General features: G+C 35.7%; 1 protein-coding gene and 1 long non-coding RNA gene across 5 annotated transcripts in view; one reads left to right on the forward strand and one right to left on the reverse strand.

The window, feature by feature from the left end:
- LOC134807555 (uncharacterized) overlaps positions 1-16,904 on the forward strand; it is a 63,673-nt gene that overhangs the window by 15,286 nt on the left and 31,483 nt on the right. The window lies entirely within an intron of this gene.
- The window catches only part of RERG (RAS like estrogen regulated growth inhibitor), a 126,606-nt gene continuing 109,921 nt past the window's right edge, over positions 220-16,904 (reverse strand). For 3 of the 4 annotated variants that reach the window (XM_054663090.2, XM_063786369.1, XM_009424918.5), the window contains 3 exons: positions 13,475-13,531; positions 3,762-3,835; positions 220-1,945 (listed from right to left, as the gene is read on the reverse strand). In XM_054663090.2, coding sequence (XP_054519065.1) covers positions 1,538-1,945; positions 3,762-3,835; positions 13,475-13,531 — 539 coding nt within the window. In that variant the 3' untranslated portion in view covers positions 220-1,537. The remainder of the gene's footprint in view (positions 1,946-3,761; positions 3,836-13,474; positions 13,532-16,904) is intronic. The other variant, XM_009424919.5, reaches the window with a different exon arrangement.

The raw sequence follows: 16,904 nt of genomic DNA on the forward strand, positions 1-16,904 counted from the left end.
ACAGAGTGATTGTGAAGATTTGATAATACATAAAGTACCTAAAATAGCACCTAAAGACTCCAAAAGCAGCTAGTTTAATCAATCAACAGGAGCTAATTTTTTTATATCAGGCTCACTGATTTGTCAATTTTGCAATTCAGTTAGTTGTCCCCTTGAGTCTCCCTTCAAATTGTAAATGTTTCATGTTATCACAAGAAAGATTACCCAAATATGACAGAATGAGAAAATTATGCTTTTTATTATAGTCACATAAAATAAAGTCAGTTACATCAAGTTGTCCAAATGCATTGGTGAATTAATGCCGCTAATGCTTACAAATTTTTATACATATATCTATGCATTTATAAATACATACATATGTAAAAGATATATATTTTCTACTAAAATAAAGTACCCAAATCTTGATATATATAGGGGCATAATGGGGGAGAAAAGAATCATAAAGTTTTATCAGTTGTAGACTGTACTTTCAGAATACAAGAGTCTGTTTTAGACACATTTATTCAGCTGTAATGAACTTTAATCACCCATTCTTTTCTGAATTCTCCTAAGTGAGTTAATGTATCCAAAATATCAAAATAAGTCATGTGGCAAACTTAATGAAACAGAGGCTAATTTTTCTTACTGTACCTGGCTCAAAGTCTAGACTTCCCAATGGAGGCATGGTTAAGCTCCATTCTTAATTTGCTTGTCTTTTGGACTGTGGTTTTTCTGCTAAGGTGATAAACAAATCAGATGTCTCTAATTCTACATCTTCCACTAGCACTCAATAAAGTCAGGGTTTGGTGAAAAGATTTCCAATGTTTTTATATCACCCTGACTTGATGAAAAAAGGCCCAGCAGGATGTGAATTTTGTGTCCTATTGCCTTTGTTATAGTGAAAATATTGTTTGAGCCAAGGAAGGAGAGTTAGGGTGTAATGATCAATAGATCATTGAGAGAACCAACTCAAATTGAAATGAATTCTCTGTTATAGTGAAAAACATTAGTGAGAAGATGCTTGAACTTAAGAACAAAATAAAATTTTAAAGAAAACCTAGATGATATTAGATAATTCAGAAAATCCTCACTTCAAACAGAAACTAGAGTTCCTTCTATTTCCTGTTCCAATAGCTCAGCTTCTTCTCCTGTGTTTTTACTGTATTTTCTGCTATCTTAGACTTTTAAGATAATTATTTGTAGTACCTGACAAGAAATTGAATTTTTAAATGCCTTTGCAAAAACTTCAACCTACTTAAGCAAGGTGAAGATGCCTAAAAATAGCTTAACATAAACCAGTCATTTCAGAATCTCTGGTGATTACATGTTCAAATGCCATTAGAGTGTATCTTATTCAAGCAGGAAAGGAAGAAGTTGTTAGCACTGAAATTGCATAAAACACGCTAAAACTTCCCAACCTATGAGAGGCCGGAAACAATGGGAAGCCCAGACATTTCTCAGAATCAAAACAAAGAATGCAATATTTTGTTTTATTTTTGAAAGGGGAACAGAAGGGGAAGAGTGTTTCCAATTAGTTGGTCCACCTCAGCTGGGCTGCCTAACTACTGATTTTGGTGAGCATCTTGTTAATGGCTTGCTTGACATGCGTGGTGGAGCTGCGTCGCCTCGTCTTGCCCTGCACCATCCTCCGGCGACGCACCTCTCGACACAACTCATAGAATATCTCTGTGATGTTCCCTTCTCCAGTGCAGGCAGAGCACTCGTAAAAAGCACAAGCCAATTCTGTGGCCAGCTTCTCTCCTTCTTCTGTGCTAACCTGCCTGGAGTGGTCCAAGTCAGCTTTGTTTCCAACCAAGATAAGAGTCACATTCTTGGGCTTTTTGACCTCATCTAGGATGTTCTTAAGTGGCAGCACTTCCTCAAAACTTCCTCGGTCAGTAATGTCGTAGACCAGCACAAAGCCTTCCCCCCATCGCATGTGCCCCTCCCTCTGAATGGTATCTTCCTGTTGGCAAAGAAAAATGGCCGTCAAGAGACCTGGAAATAATCAAAATATATGGATGCTGGTAATGCTGACAGTAATGCCTTAATTACTATTCTTTATATCCAAAGTCATTAAAATGTCATGGTACTCTAATTGTACAAGCTTTCTAAATAATTTTAAATACAGTCATGACTTATTCATCTCAACATATTTCAGGGAACTGAATATTTTCTAATTTAATAGATTTTAAATTTCTGCTTTTAATTTTTTTCTTGCCATATCATTAAATCTGTAATCATAAAAACTAAAAAGAAATTATAATCTTAGTTGAGCACATCACTTTTGAGGCTTTTCATCACAATTAAGGACTTAGCAATTTTTTAACAGACAAGTAGCCCCTATTCCACCTTTTAAGTATCAGAATTAGAGTCAAAATTTAGCAAGATGCATTTTGGTTTATTTATTTTTTTTTGGTTTGTTGTTTGTTTTAATTTTCTCTTTCTTCGGATTACAGACAATTAGCCTCCAGAAAAACTGTGACAAACGATTTAGAGAATCCAACTCTATGCTAAAGGATTTGGCTTTTTTTTTTCTTTTCCTATCTCAGAGCCCCCAAAATGTCGTGTAGTACCAATGACAGAAACTCTATTGAAGTGATTCTCAAAGTGGGTTATCACTCCTTCATAGCAAAGTGGCAAGCATGATTTGAAAAAACATTGCTTTCCCGGGTTCAAATGACTTCTGGAGGCATGCACCTCCCTGCTGCCTCTCTTCAGAATCAGTGCTCTGTGAAGGTCAGAGAATAAGTAGGTGGTGATGAGATGGAAAAGTGGAAAAGTGGGTAATTCATTTCAAGAACATTTCTGGGTTTAAACACTTTGATTCAAGTCTTTTTGGGGGTCACAGGTAATTGATAAAGTACCATGGAAAACTTTAGCTTTCTGTCATTCCAGTGGCCATTTTTTTCTTCTTCTTTTTTTTTTTTTACTGAGACGGAGTCTCACTCTGCCGCCCAGGCTGGAGTGCAGTGGCGCCATCTTGGCTCACTGCAAGCTCCGCCTCCCGGGTTCACACCGTTCTCCTGCCTCAGCCTCCCCAGCAGCTGGGACTACAGGTGCCCACCACCACACCTGGCTAATTTTTTGTATTTTTAGTAGAGACGGGATTTCACCATGTTAGCCCGGATGGTCTCGATCTCCTGTCCTTGTGATCTGCCAGCCTTGGCCTCCCAAAGTGCTGGGATTACAGGTGTGAGCCACCGTGCCCAGCCAGTGGTCATTTCTGTACCTGGAAACTAAACCTATCTATGAACCCTTTTGTAATCTCAGAAGTGACTGACCTAATACCAAATATTACAAGAAAGACATCTAAAATGAAGTATTCTGAAACAAACTTATATGACATCATGTGAGTTTAGAATACAATATATACTAAATGTCTTTCTTAAAGACTCACACACAAGCCTGTTAGAGGCTCTGAGAATTCTTTCAGTAAAGACATCTGTTTAACTTCATTTGAGCATTTCAAAACACATTTGACCATGAAAACTTATTAATATCTTGCTATGCCACAAAATATAAGTGAGAGAGTCTAACCTAGATGATATGTGAATATTATAGTATTTTCAAAACCCCCTTGAAACACTGGGCAGTTTATATAAGGATGAATATACAGATATTTACAAATATGTTAATATATAAAATGGCTAGTTAATTAGAGAAAAAGGTTTTAGGCATGCAAAAGTTAGTTGAAGAAAAGTGCCTTATTTTTGTTCATAGCATAGATTTCTCAGTTTTATTTGATCCAGAAAAATATTTTAGCTGAACTCTTTATTCACCTGACCAGCAGTGTCTAGTATCTCCATGGAAACAACTTCATCATCGATGGTTGCTTGGTGTCGGTAGGTTGATTCTAAGGGAATGAGCAAATAAAAAAGACAAAAAGGTAAATAAATGCAAGATTTAATTTGATCCTTAAAACTGAAAATGGGCATGGGAGAAGTATTCCTGATTTTACAGCATAAGGAACTGTGTAGTCTAGGAAAGAGAGGAGAGATGTGCAAAAATGTAGAATCTTCATTCTTAGCTCCTGGACATACCAAGTTCTAACATGGGTGTCACCGACTTTCAGAGTGTAGAATAGGAGGAATCTCTTTGCCTCTTTGCTACCCTATACTTTCCTTTTTTTTTTTTTTTTTTCTTGACGGGGTCTAGCTCTGTTGCACAGGCTGGAGTGCAGTGGTGCAATATCAGCTCACTGAAACCCGGGTTTCAAGTGATTCTCTTGTCTCAGCCTCCCAAGTAGCTGGGATTACAGGTGCCTTCCACAACACCCAGCTAATTTTTGTATTTTTAGTGGAGACAAGGTTTCACCATGTTGGCCAGGCTGGTCTTGAACTCCTGACCTTAAGTGATCCGCCTGCCTTGGCCTCCCAAAGTGCTGAGATTACAGGCCTCAGCCACCGTGCCTGGCCCTATCCTTTCCTCTGAAGATTCCATTTTATTTTTCTGAAAAGCCAGCTCCCTGGTGCTCTTTTCCTTCTATAATGAGACCTCAACAATGTAAATTGAGAAGGTGATTTTCACAAAATGCATTCTGCCTTGGTGCTTCTAAAAATCGAGTTTCTGGAAACTGCTGTTTCTAACAAGATAACATACCAACAGAAGCTACTAATTTCCTTTCAACCCTCAACTCTGGAAATGTAACAGATATTACCAGGAGGTGAATGGTTCTTGCCAAATGATGTAAAACTATGAGAAACTCTAGGGGTAGTAAAAGGTGGTCAGACCCCACTACTGGGTGGTTGGTGAGGAACAGTAATCCAAAGTAGGGGAGGGCTGGGCAGCATGGAGGGGAGGTGGAACTAGATGGAGTCCTCTTGCTTATGCTACCTCTTCAAAGCAGAAAAATGGCAGATGCTCAGTACCAGCTGGAGGTTGGTGGATCAACAGCAGAGTGGTCACCAAGCTATGTGAGGGGAAGGAGAAGTTAGCAGGTGCAAGAAGACTGGGTGGCCCTGAGTATGCCCCTCATCACATAAAATGGAAACCACGGGTCAAAAATAAGCGCCAACTGGTGCTCCTCTGTATGAAAACTAGAACAACAGAAATAAAGAACCGAATGAATGAATGACTGACCTGATGAGAGTTAGGTTGAGGAACTCTCCCAGAAGTGTCAGTAAGTGTAAGTAAGTAAAACAAAGGAACACGTAAAAGTAAAATTTAATAAAAGGTATGGATAATAGAACAAGAAATCCTAGTATCCTTTATAAAATGAGCCTCAAAGGAGAGAATAAAATACATAGAGGAGTGGAAATTATTGAGGTTGTAATGACTGAGAATTTCTCAACGTGACGGAACAATGAAAGATTTAAGATCAAAGGAACTAGCAGGACGCATGAGGAAAAAGCTCTATATCTAAACCTATTACGACAAAATTTAAGGATATCAATGAGGAATAAGTCTAAAGGGATTTAGAGAATAAAGCACATCACCTACAAAAAGATACGACTCAGACTGATGTAGGACTTTTTGCCAGTGAAACTGAATTCAAGACGTCCATCAAAACAATAAAACTACATCAACATCAATCCTGGCATTACAATTCTAGATGATTCTATCAGTATATCAGGGTGAAGATGGGGGAAAAGGCCAGAAGCAAGTTTGTGTGAACTAATGTACTTGTCTGATTCCAGAAGATGTTATAACTCTTAAAAATCTAGAAAAAGTCAACTAGGTATTCAACTCAATAAATTAGAAGAGAAGAAACAGAATAAATTCAAGACAATATAAGAAAAGAAATAAAAGAAAAAACATCACGAAAAAGAAAACAAAACCAAAGCATGGTATTTGAAAAGATATAAAAAGAGGGCGGAGCTATAAAGATCTGACAATACTGCCATTAAATTAAGAGAGACAATGCAATTAAAATTTAGCACTAAAAGAAGAAATTGTACATTCTGCTGAAATAAAAATAAAATAATACAAAGTTTATAAGCAATAATTTCAAACCCATAAATTCTGCAGAAAAATACAGTATCACTAGCATTCTTCTGTATCAGCAAAAGCCATGTAGGAAAGGTAAGAGAAAACAGGAAACTACTTCCAATAGTAGTAAAATAAATAATATTTAGGAAGTAATAAAAATGAACAAAACCGTTCAAAACCCTCCAAAAACAAAAACAAAAATTTTCTAGAATAGAAAATTTTAGAAATTTGTAACAGAAAATGAAGACTTGAATACATAAGAAAATCCTAGGAAAATGGAGAAACAACATTTTTAAAAACATGTCAGTTTTCCACAAAATTAATCTAGAATTTAATGCAATTCAAATGAAATGTCCAGCTGGACTTTTTGAGACGCTCAAGAAACTTATTTAAAATTATATAATACTATATAACATTACTCCAAACAGTGTGGTACTAATATCAGAATGCACAAATTTACCAAGGCCTTAACAATAGACTCATATTTATATAGGAACTTAGTATATGACTGAGGTGGCACCACAAGTCACTTAGGGAAATAATGAATGGTTCAATCAGTAGCATTTGGATTAGAACCAATAAGAAAAGAATTGGCCACTAAATGCACAAAATAAAGTTGGGCTTCTAGGGCATATATTAAAAGTAAATCTGGATGAATTAGAGATCTAAACTCATCTAGATTTGAAGAGTGAAACCTGAAGTTAAAAAAATTAAAAGAAAATATAAAAGCTCATGCACAGACCAAAAAAAATGAGATAAAAAATAAATGGGTTGACTACATTAAAATTAAGAATTTTGTACAATATTAAATAGGCTAAAGACTGGAGAACATATTTGAAACATGATAAGCAAAAAGTTGATTAATATCTAAAGTATGAAAGAAATTTTAGAAATTAAAAAGATAAGTGAACAGGAAAGAAATACGGCCAAAGTATACAAAGAAGAAATTCACATAGGAGGATGCCCAATTAGCAAAAACATATATCAAATGATGTTCTACCTGCTTACTTACCAGAGAGAAGCTTATAAGATGATTTTATGACCATAAGATTGGCAAAAATTGTAAAGTTATAAAGCTAGGTAATATAATGCCTGACTAGGTTACAGGCAGCTTCTCTACACCGACAATGAGAGTGTAGACTGTGGTACATCATTTTGAAGAGCAATTCACTAGTGTTTGGTGTGGGCGTAACTTATGATTCAGCAATCTCCCTCTCAGGTACATGCACTAGAAAAAACCTGGTCCAGGTTCTTACAGCAGTGGGTCTCAAAGTGTAGTGCCTGAACCAGTAACATCTGGCTCACCTAGGAACTTGTTAGAAATGCAAATTCTCAGGCTCCACCCCAGACCTATGGGCAATCTGTGTTCTCACAAGTCCCCCAGGTGATTACGGTGCATGCTAAAGTTTGAGAACCACCAATTTAAACGTATGTTTTCCCCAGTGATGTTAGCAGTAGCTCATATTAGAGGCAACTTAGGTGTTTATCATTGGGGAGATTAGTTAAATGTGGCATAGTAAAGAATACCGTGTAGAAGACTAGAAGTAAATATAGAAAAATGCATGGATCTTAAAAATATCAGATTTGGTTATAATGATTAGAAGTGTATATATATAAATATATAAAAGTTATTTAAATTTAAAATATATATACACAGAACACTATTTTTCCTAAGTAAATATATAATAATAGCTAGCACATACTGCTTCTATTTGAACAACTGTTCTAAACACTTATGTTAACTCATTAATCCTCACAAATATCCAATGAAGTATATATTGCTATTAGCTCCATTTTACAAGAAGAAACTGAGCCGTAACAAGATTAAATAAATAACAAGGTCACACAGATAATAAATGGTAGAGGCGAGATTTGAGTCAGGGAAGACCAGCTTTGGAGTTCAGGCTTTTAAATACCATGCTTAGTTTCAAACACATTAGACTCTGCACTTAAAGGAAAGAGGAAGGCAGTGGGTGTCAAAATAAGGGATGAAAGGGAAAAGAAAGTGGAATAATATAAGGCCTCCCATACACTAATAATAGCATAACACCATGAAAAAGAGCGGTATGATTAATATGATTATTAACTCAATTCTTTGTACCCAAACTACCCAAATCATTAACCAACCCACCAACCAACCAACCAACACAATAAACTCAGAAGTTTCTGTTGTCATGGGGGTAGCCTGTAAGCCGGTGATTTTGTAATTATTTTTTCTATCTACCTCATGTTTCTGACTTTCATTTCATCAACTATTTTGCAGTCCTTTTTTGACCACTGTTTTCTGTTACTTTACTGTAAATATAATCTCCTGTCCAAAATACAAACTGTAGAATGCAGCTTCGCCAGCCATATCCTTGCCTTCTACTTCCATCAGTACTGTGTAGTGATCATTGCCATAAGCACGGCACATTGCTCAAGTATTTTCCAAAAAGTAAAATTTAAAAATTAGATTATGTTCAATATTTTAATAAGTGTATTTTATGTTATTGTCATTCTCCTAGAATATGTAATCCATACATGGTGTATGCATAGTGATTCGCAATTTCAGAATATTCCATCCCCCTACTCTTTTATGTTAAATTAGAGATTATAGTTTTGTATGATTTAATGCTCTAAAATACTATTTACAGCAGCCACTTGTCTCCAAGTGTTCTCCCAACGATTTTCTTTTTTCATCTTCAGTGCTGCAGCGTGAGGAAGAGCAGCCCATTCTGCATCACACATGCTGGGGAGCCATGCCCTTTGGCTTCTCCCTCTGCTGTTCTTTAGTGTCCTTTGTACCAACTTCCCTTTTGAAAAGACTGGCATCAGCCCCAGAGACTGGAAAACAGAGTTCTGGGCTCTATTCCATCTCTTTGCACTAAAAGTTGTCTGAGAGACAGGGACATTTTTCTGTGTTGCTTCCATGATAAATAGGGTATGTATTTCAATCACAGAATGCCACAGTAGGAGGGAAATGGAATATAATAAAAATTATATGAAGTTGTGTGATTCTTTGGCTGTTAACTGAAACAAAAAGGATAAAATGCAGGAAATGAGAGAATGTCTGCCCCAGACATAGCAGCGTGTGGTAGCGTGATTTTGTCTAAGGTGAATACTGGGTTCATACCATTTTAAGCATTTTTTTTCTTTAAGCTTCTCTCTCTCATTAGAAGCCCATTTTCTCTACGTGTAAAACAATGGAAGTATTGCCCGAAAAGGTAAAGTGTTGTGCATCTACGTGCTAACTTTTCCAGAGTTAACTCTAAAAAAATGTACTAAGTAGTTTTTGAAATTAGACTCCACTACGCATCTTAATACATAGAAGAAAATGTGTATGTGTTTGTTTGGTGGATTTGCTTTTGATTTTGTTCATACTAAACAAAAATAATAAATTGAGCCTTTTTTTGTGAAGGGTGGGGGGATGATTATTTAGGAGATAGTTCCAAATGAACCAAAATATTGTATACTGTAAGAAAAATATGAGTTTCAAAATGGAATGAGGCATTAAAAGTTACACTTGAATTTCACTGTGAGAGATGTATAATTTAAAATCTGCACTCACTAGTAGTTTAATAACTAGAAGTATATTTTATGTAGTCAAAAAGGAGTTGGTGCTCAAAGGGATGTTGCATGTGGTTAATCTTTTTACTGATTTAGCTTTTTTTTTTTTTTTTTTTTTTGCGAATTTCAACACTTTAGTATGGACACTTAGCCAGCACAGTAACAGCAGCAGTTAGTTATGTTGATTTATGCCAGAATGGAAATTGTACTGAGTTGAGTTCTATTCCTAGTCTAACCACAACTGGACATGTAATTTTGATTAAATTTACTTCTTGGTACCTGTTTCCTTATTTGTCAAATGACAATCTCTAAGCTCCTTGCCGTGCCGATATTAAATAATTAAATAATTCTATGAGTTGGCTAAGCACTTCTGCTTTAGAATCTGGTTAAGATAATTTGTTCTGGGTGTATCTATTTTCGTATGAATGATTCCAAGCAGCAGGAGTTGTAAGGCAGGCAAGAAGAACCAATCACAGAACCAAAGAACTAGTGGGTCTAACGTCTCCTCATTCCCATCCTCATCTGAGCCTTTTCTAAGCAGATTCAAACACAGTGCCTCCAAGGTAACAGTCGCAGTAGTGATAGAGGCTGAAATACCGTCTCTCTCTTCCTCTCCAAATGCCTCCATCATACACGCGCGCGCACACACACACACACACAGAGTCACAGGCACACACATTCTAAGCCTCTATCTGTATTCTCTGTGGTGACCAGCATTCTTAGAGGGTAATATGACTCTTGGAGATAGGGATTCAATTCTTGGTTGGGATCCATTCAGAACATGGATCCTGTTGTTCTACAATCGGATAATTGCTGCCACCACCATCGGGGGTTTTCATGGTTAGATGGTCCAACTCCCACATCTTATGAGCTTCAGTGGTGGTTTTCAAATGTGGTTCATAGACATCCGTGTGCTGGCCACCCACAAAGATTTCACCGATCCACAGTATAATAAGGAAAATTAAAATAAAACTAAAATTGTTCAATGTAAGGAACTGATTTTTTTTACATTGTATCCTTCGAAACACTCAGATGTTAAAGCAATTTCTTTCTTTTATGAAGTGCAAGTGGAGCGTAGGTTTAGTTCCCCCTCCCCCGTTTCTTTCCCTTGCCTGCATCCCTAATTGAATTATTAGGATAGGCTTTCTCCATAAAAATCAAATTAAAAAAAGTGAGTCTGAAACCAAAAAGTTTAGGAGTCACTTGCTACTATAGTAGCAAGCATTTTCTTCGTTGAATTATTTCAAAGCAGTAAATATTCTAATTGAGTTAATATGTAGAACGATGTTCATAGTCTTCAGCTTCTTGTGGAGTAACAATTCTGTTCCAGGTTGAAAAAAAAACTGCCCCATGTTTCTCAGGAAAGCACTGACTTCAGAATTCAAGACTGCTTCTTGTATATAAGCTACTTGGCTTTTAAATGTAGTTATCTCTTTTGGTGGTGGTTTTGAAACTTTTAGTTAAAGTAGCTGATATGGTTTGGATCTGTGTCTCCACCCAAATCTCATGTTCATTTGTTATCCCAAATGTCAGAGGTGGGGCCTGGTGGGAGGGGATTGGATCATGAGGTGGTTTCTCATGGTTTAACACCTTCCTTCGTGATGCTGTCATCACAATAGTGAGTTCTAGTGGGATCTGGTTGTTTTAAAGTGTCTGGCATGCCCCCCCCACCCTCAGTCATGGTCATGCCACGTAAGATGCCTGCTCCCACTTTCCCTTCTGCCGTGAGTAAAAGCTCCTTGAGGCCTCCCCAGAAGCCAATGCTTCCACGCTTCCTGTACAGCCTGCAGAACCATGAGCCAATTAAACCTCTTTTCTTTATAAACTACTCAGTCTCAGGTATCTCTCTATAGCATTATGAGAAGGGACTAATGCAGTAGCCATGTATTCAACAAAGAATTCTGTCTTCCCCAAGGTAGTATGAAGTTAAACTCAGGAAATGCTAATTTCCCTTGAATCAAATGGATGGAGAACCCCTCTGTGCTGGAACAAAAGTGACCTCTTGCACACACTCATATAGACACACAAATCCAGCCTCCAGTGTGAGAGAATTAATGAAGCCCTCACCTGGGAATGAGTCATGTATCCATTACTCCTGAAGTCTGATGAAAGTGCTTGTTGCTTAGCAGCTGCTGCCATCCTCTTTGAGAAGTACTGTACAAGGTCACTCAATAAAGTTTCATTATTCTTACTGAAGGAAGCCTGCACTATACATAACTGATGCAGGCAGATTACTATTAATAGCAGTTTTTTTTTTCAGATGAATAAAACAAAAGGGAAAATGGTTAAACTAAGACTAATTAAGAATAATAAGATTAGGTACTGGAACACATTCAGGGAGAGTTCATTTTATGAGACCATTTTTTATAAGCTTCATCTTTCATTGAGATATACGGATACAGCAATAAAAAATTTGTATTTTTAAAATTAAACTCCCATTAATCATTAAGATTCTCAGATAATCTATGTAAAACTTATGTAAGTAATAAAAATATAAGAGAAGAATAAGTATTCACTTTGGTGGGTAAAATAATAAAGAATAATTTTTTAAAAAAATCGGGTGCATTTTTAGATCCAAATATATCGTCTTAAAATTAGTGTGGCTACATTTAAAAATATGTTGAAAAATTTGGATGTGAAAACTCTGACCTATTTAAAAGCAAAAACAGAAGAATAAATAATAAATGTAGAAACATGCTATTCTCCTAGATTAAAAGGTGGAATAACATAAAGATGTGGATCTTCTCAAAGTAATTTATAGTTCTAGTACAATTCCAATCAAAATCATGTCATATTATTATAGAGTTTCTAAACTTGATCTGGAAAAATCAACTGAACAGAGTAGCCAAAATAATTCTGTAAAAAAGTAATGAGGAAAGATGTTCTCTACAAAGTATCAAAATGTTCTGTACAGCATATAATTAACGAAAAATTGTGCTGCTTCTGTTTGGTGTGAAAAGCAAATCTAGAATGGTGTCCTGGTGTAAACAATTCAACATATGAAAAGATTGCATTGGAAGTAGTGGAGAAAGGTAGAGAGTATTTAATAAATAACAGGAGGAAAACTGGTCAACAATTTGGACAAAAATGTTGGGTTTTCACCTTGTACTTCTTACTAAAATAAATTTCAGAACTATTAGTCAAATACTAAGTAAACTATAAGATCATTCTCTATTCCCTTCCTTATTGTTTTCCTTCACAAAACTTATCGCTATCTCACATATATTTGCTTGTTTATTGACTCTTCTCTCTTTCCTAGACTGTGCACTCAAAAAAGCCAAGGCCTTCTCTTTCTGTTTACTGATTTATCTTTAGCACCCAGAACACTTTGACACACAGAAGGCGCTTGATAAACATTTGTAGAATGAATGAATAAAAATAATGAAAGAAGTCTTGCTCCCTTTTAAACTGAAAATCTTGGAGTGACAAAAATAAAACAAAACAAAGAAATTAAAAAAAAACCAGGAAGAGTGTTTGCCTACATTTTATACATCAACATTATTACTATTTTTAAGATCCACAGACATCATATTTTGCTGCTGCTTCTCTCCTTCTCTCTCTGTAACAGGCTTTAGTCAGATGTATTGGAGAGAAGAAAAGAGAGAAACATATTTTATTTTTCCCTAAAATCCATATTCAGTAGTTTTATTTTTCTGTTACTCTTCTCAGGATACCATTCTATTACGCACCAAATTTTCCATGTCCGTTTTATCCTCTCTCTCCCATTAGAATGATACTGCATTTTTCTTATGTGAGGGCAGTGTGTTGTACCCACTTCCTTTCCTCATGGCTGAGGCTTGACCTAATTTCTTCATCTATGCACTAAAATCCTGCAGGGTTCTAAGCACAGACAGCATGAAACACACATCTAGCCTCATAGAGGGCTGCTTTGCATGATTTGAAAAGCACTTCCAAATCAGCTAAAAAGAGCTTAAAAATGTTGCAACAGAAAATATTATTCTTTCTTTGGGGCCATAAATTTTTATTGAAGAGGAGAAGGAAACAAAATTTGACCTACCGAGGGTGGGATCATATTCCCAGATGAACCGTTTGGTCAGAAATCTCACTACAAGAGCTGTGGAAGAAAAGAGCAACATTTCAAAAAATAATTTGTTAATTTGCTTAGCACACCTATCTTTTTAAGGAAAGCGAAATGCTCCACACAACCCTATAAATGCTTTATATTTCCTTGGTATATAAAACAAATAAATTTTTTTATGTTTATTCAAGTAATTTTCCAATTTCATATTATGGCCAAAAAACCATTGTAATATTTGAATGGGTTTATTGTGCATTAGTCAACAATTAGATTTGTTGCTTTAGTCACAAGGTTAAAAACAAAACAAACAAAAGTATAATGTGAAAATGCTTATATATAAAATTTTTAGTAAAATGATGAATTTAGATATAAAAGGTCAAAATACAGGTATCCCAAGTTTGAATATTGATAAGGATTGGCAAAGGCAAGTTTAAAATGTGATAATTTTTAGTGTAATGAAAGCTCACTAGCAGGTCATTTGCATTTTAAAAAAGTAGATATTCAAAATTAAGGATTTTTATTAGAGATCTGTGAAAACTCATCAAAAGTAGCACTGATAGAATACAGTCAGAGTCAGGTTCTGGAACGATGCTACACAGTTTGCTTGCATGATCTCCTCAATCCTCACGTCATCTTTATGAGGCAGGTACGATGTTAATTCCCATTTTTCAGATGAGGAAACTGAGGCACTGAGGGGTTAACTCATTTAATTAAGCTTATCTAGTTAGTTAGTGGCCTGGTAAGGATCTGAATCCAGGAAGTCTGTAACTTATCCATTGTATCAAACTGAATTTAAGTCCTAGGCCATCTGGATAATATTTAACTGGAAGATGGGCTGGAGAAAAGCATGGAAATATGTGGACTCTATTGTCCTTATAAATTGATAAGACATATGCCAAACATTTTCTTACACTTGTAGTATAGTTGAAAACAGTGGTTTTAAATTAAAAAAAAAAAAATTGGAGCGGGATGTCACAGGCACTTAAAAAATGGAATGAAAGCATTGGATCCTTTTCCTGAAAAAATATACATACACACATTTGGCATATAATTTAGCAGGCTCATGAGCCCTCCATAGACCCCTGATGGCCTCCCAGGGATCCCACTGACCTTAATGAAAGATTCATTGTCTATCATATTTTACAGTTTTAAAATACCCATTATAATGTGTATTTTTATTTTTACTGAAATGCCCTGAATGTAGCAGCCAAAAGATACTCTTTGAAGAAATAAAACTAGTTAGTGGAAGGTCACTGTCAGTCTTTGCCTAGTCTCACTTTTAGGAAAAACAGAGGTATAACCTTCCTCCTGCAAAGTTTTATATGGGAGATGGCAGCGTAAATTGCATGAGGACTTCGCAAAACAGAGCACAACGTGGCTTCTTGACTGGGGGCTGGAGATGGAAAGTACCAATGTTCTTTGTAATTACAGAGTGTGAGGCTGAATTCGAGCCAAAATATTTGCAGTGCCTAAAGTAGCAAGGCCACTGACCCTGTAATACTTCCCACAGTGACTGTACTTGTGGTTTTATCTGCAGTCTTCAGAGTCTGTCATTGTCATTCTCTTGAGACTGAAACTTTTATTTTTACATACAGGATGCAGTAAGCAGTAAGCAGTAAATATATTTTTTCTTTTGTACAATTAGCAACATTAATAAACACCTAACAGCTTGCACGATTTAAAGAGTTCCATCTTTTGTTAGACTATGTAGTTGTTTTGTTTGTTTGTTTTTTTTTTTTTTTGTTTTGACACTCTCCCTCTGTTGCCCAGGCTGGAGTGCAGTGGTATGATCTCGGCTCACTGCAATCTCCACCTTCCGGGTTCAAGCGATTCTCCTGCCACAGCCTCCCGAGTAGCTGGGATTGCAGGCGCGTGCCACCACACCAAGCTAATTTTTGTATTTTTAGTAGAGACGGGATTTCACCATGTTGGCCAGGGTGGTCTCAATCTCCTGACCTCGTGATCTGCCCACCTCGGCCTCCCAAAGTGCTGGAATTACAGGCGTGAGCCACCGCGCCCGGCCAGACTATGTAGTTTTAACACTAAAGGCTGCAACCTAGAAAACTTAATTATCTGCCATGATGAAAAAATGAGCTTAATTTTTTACATGAGCGAAGTTTACAGTTCTTCAATTCCAAAACCATTTAAATTTGAATCATTTCTCAAAATCTTTAAAAAATGTATTAGACAGTCCATCGGCTTTCAAAACCAAGTATACTGAACATAATTGAATCATTTGTAAATGCCTGGATGTCAGTTAAGAACCTTGGTTAGTGCCTGTGCAGTTATGCAGCAATACTTTCTGAAGCTGTAGAGTGGAAGAGGCAAAAGAACTCTAGAATGCTAGAGTTTTTGAGCATATATATGCATATGAATGCTCAAAAACTCAAAAAAGTTATATATATAAACTATTATATATAAATATATATATTCAAAAGTTGTTTAATTTATTAAATTTAAATAATAAATATATATTCAAAATAGTTATATAATTTATTAAATTTAAATAATAAAATTCTATCCCAGTTGTATAATTTATTAAATTTATATAATATTAAAACTTATTAAATTTTAAAAAATTTATTACATTATTAATAAATTAATAATCTAATTTAACTATAATTAATGAAAATGGGTACTATAAAGATTGACCTAATTTCCTTTTGACTCCCTTCCCTCTCCATCCCAACTATCTTGAGCAAAGTTTGTCTTTTGAAATAAAATGGTGGTATTGATTTAAGGCCTTGTTGCTCCAGAAGTTTTAAGGTTTGACATATTTGATTAGTAGTTACTGTTGAGTCTTTGCCTTCTGAAATATTTTATTTTCTTCCCATTGCCTTAACAACCCATGCCTTTCCATTAAACAAGCCAAACATGTCCAATGGCTAATGTAGGGAAGACTGTTTTCCTCCTTTTGCCTAATTTACAACCTACTTGGCTAATTCTTCATCATCTGTGGTTCTGTTTTAGTATTACTGGTACTATGAATTTTATGATTATTAATGAAAATTGGTTTCTAACAAAATGGAAAATTTGGTAAAGAAATATTTAATCCAATAAAATATTTTTAAAAGTCACTTAATGTAATCATTCAGTGGCATGATATTCCATTCATAAGTAAGAGCTAACAGGTAAAACCATTACATTAAAATAGTCACGTTATTTCTAAAAATTAACCAATCTATGCTGGTTACTCAAAATAATTCCTGACATCATTATCAAGAAGAAGCAGGCATCAGGAGTGCCAGATTTAGTTTCAGAATAATATTTTAAAATGAAAATTAATTAGGTATGATCCGTACAATAAATCAGCTTCAGCAAGAAATGAACTCTTCAAGGTAAATGTAAACTAACACACATGCTATTCCTTATTTGAGAGTCATATTCAAGAGAGATTCAGGCAAAACTT

Source organism: Pan troglodytes, chromosome 10, assembly GCF_028858775.2.
Source record: "Pan troglodytes isolate AG18354 chromosome 10, NHGRI_mPanTro3-v2.0_pri, whole genome shotgun sequence".
In the NCBI taxonomy this organism is placed as follows: domain Eukaryota; kingdom Metazoa; phylum Chordata; class Mammalia; order Primates; family Hominidae; genus Pan; species Pan troglodytes.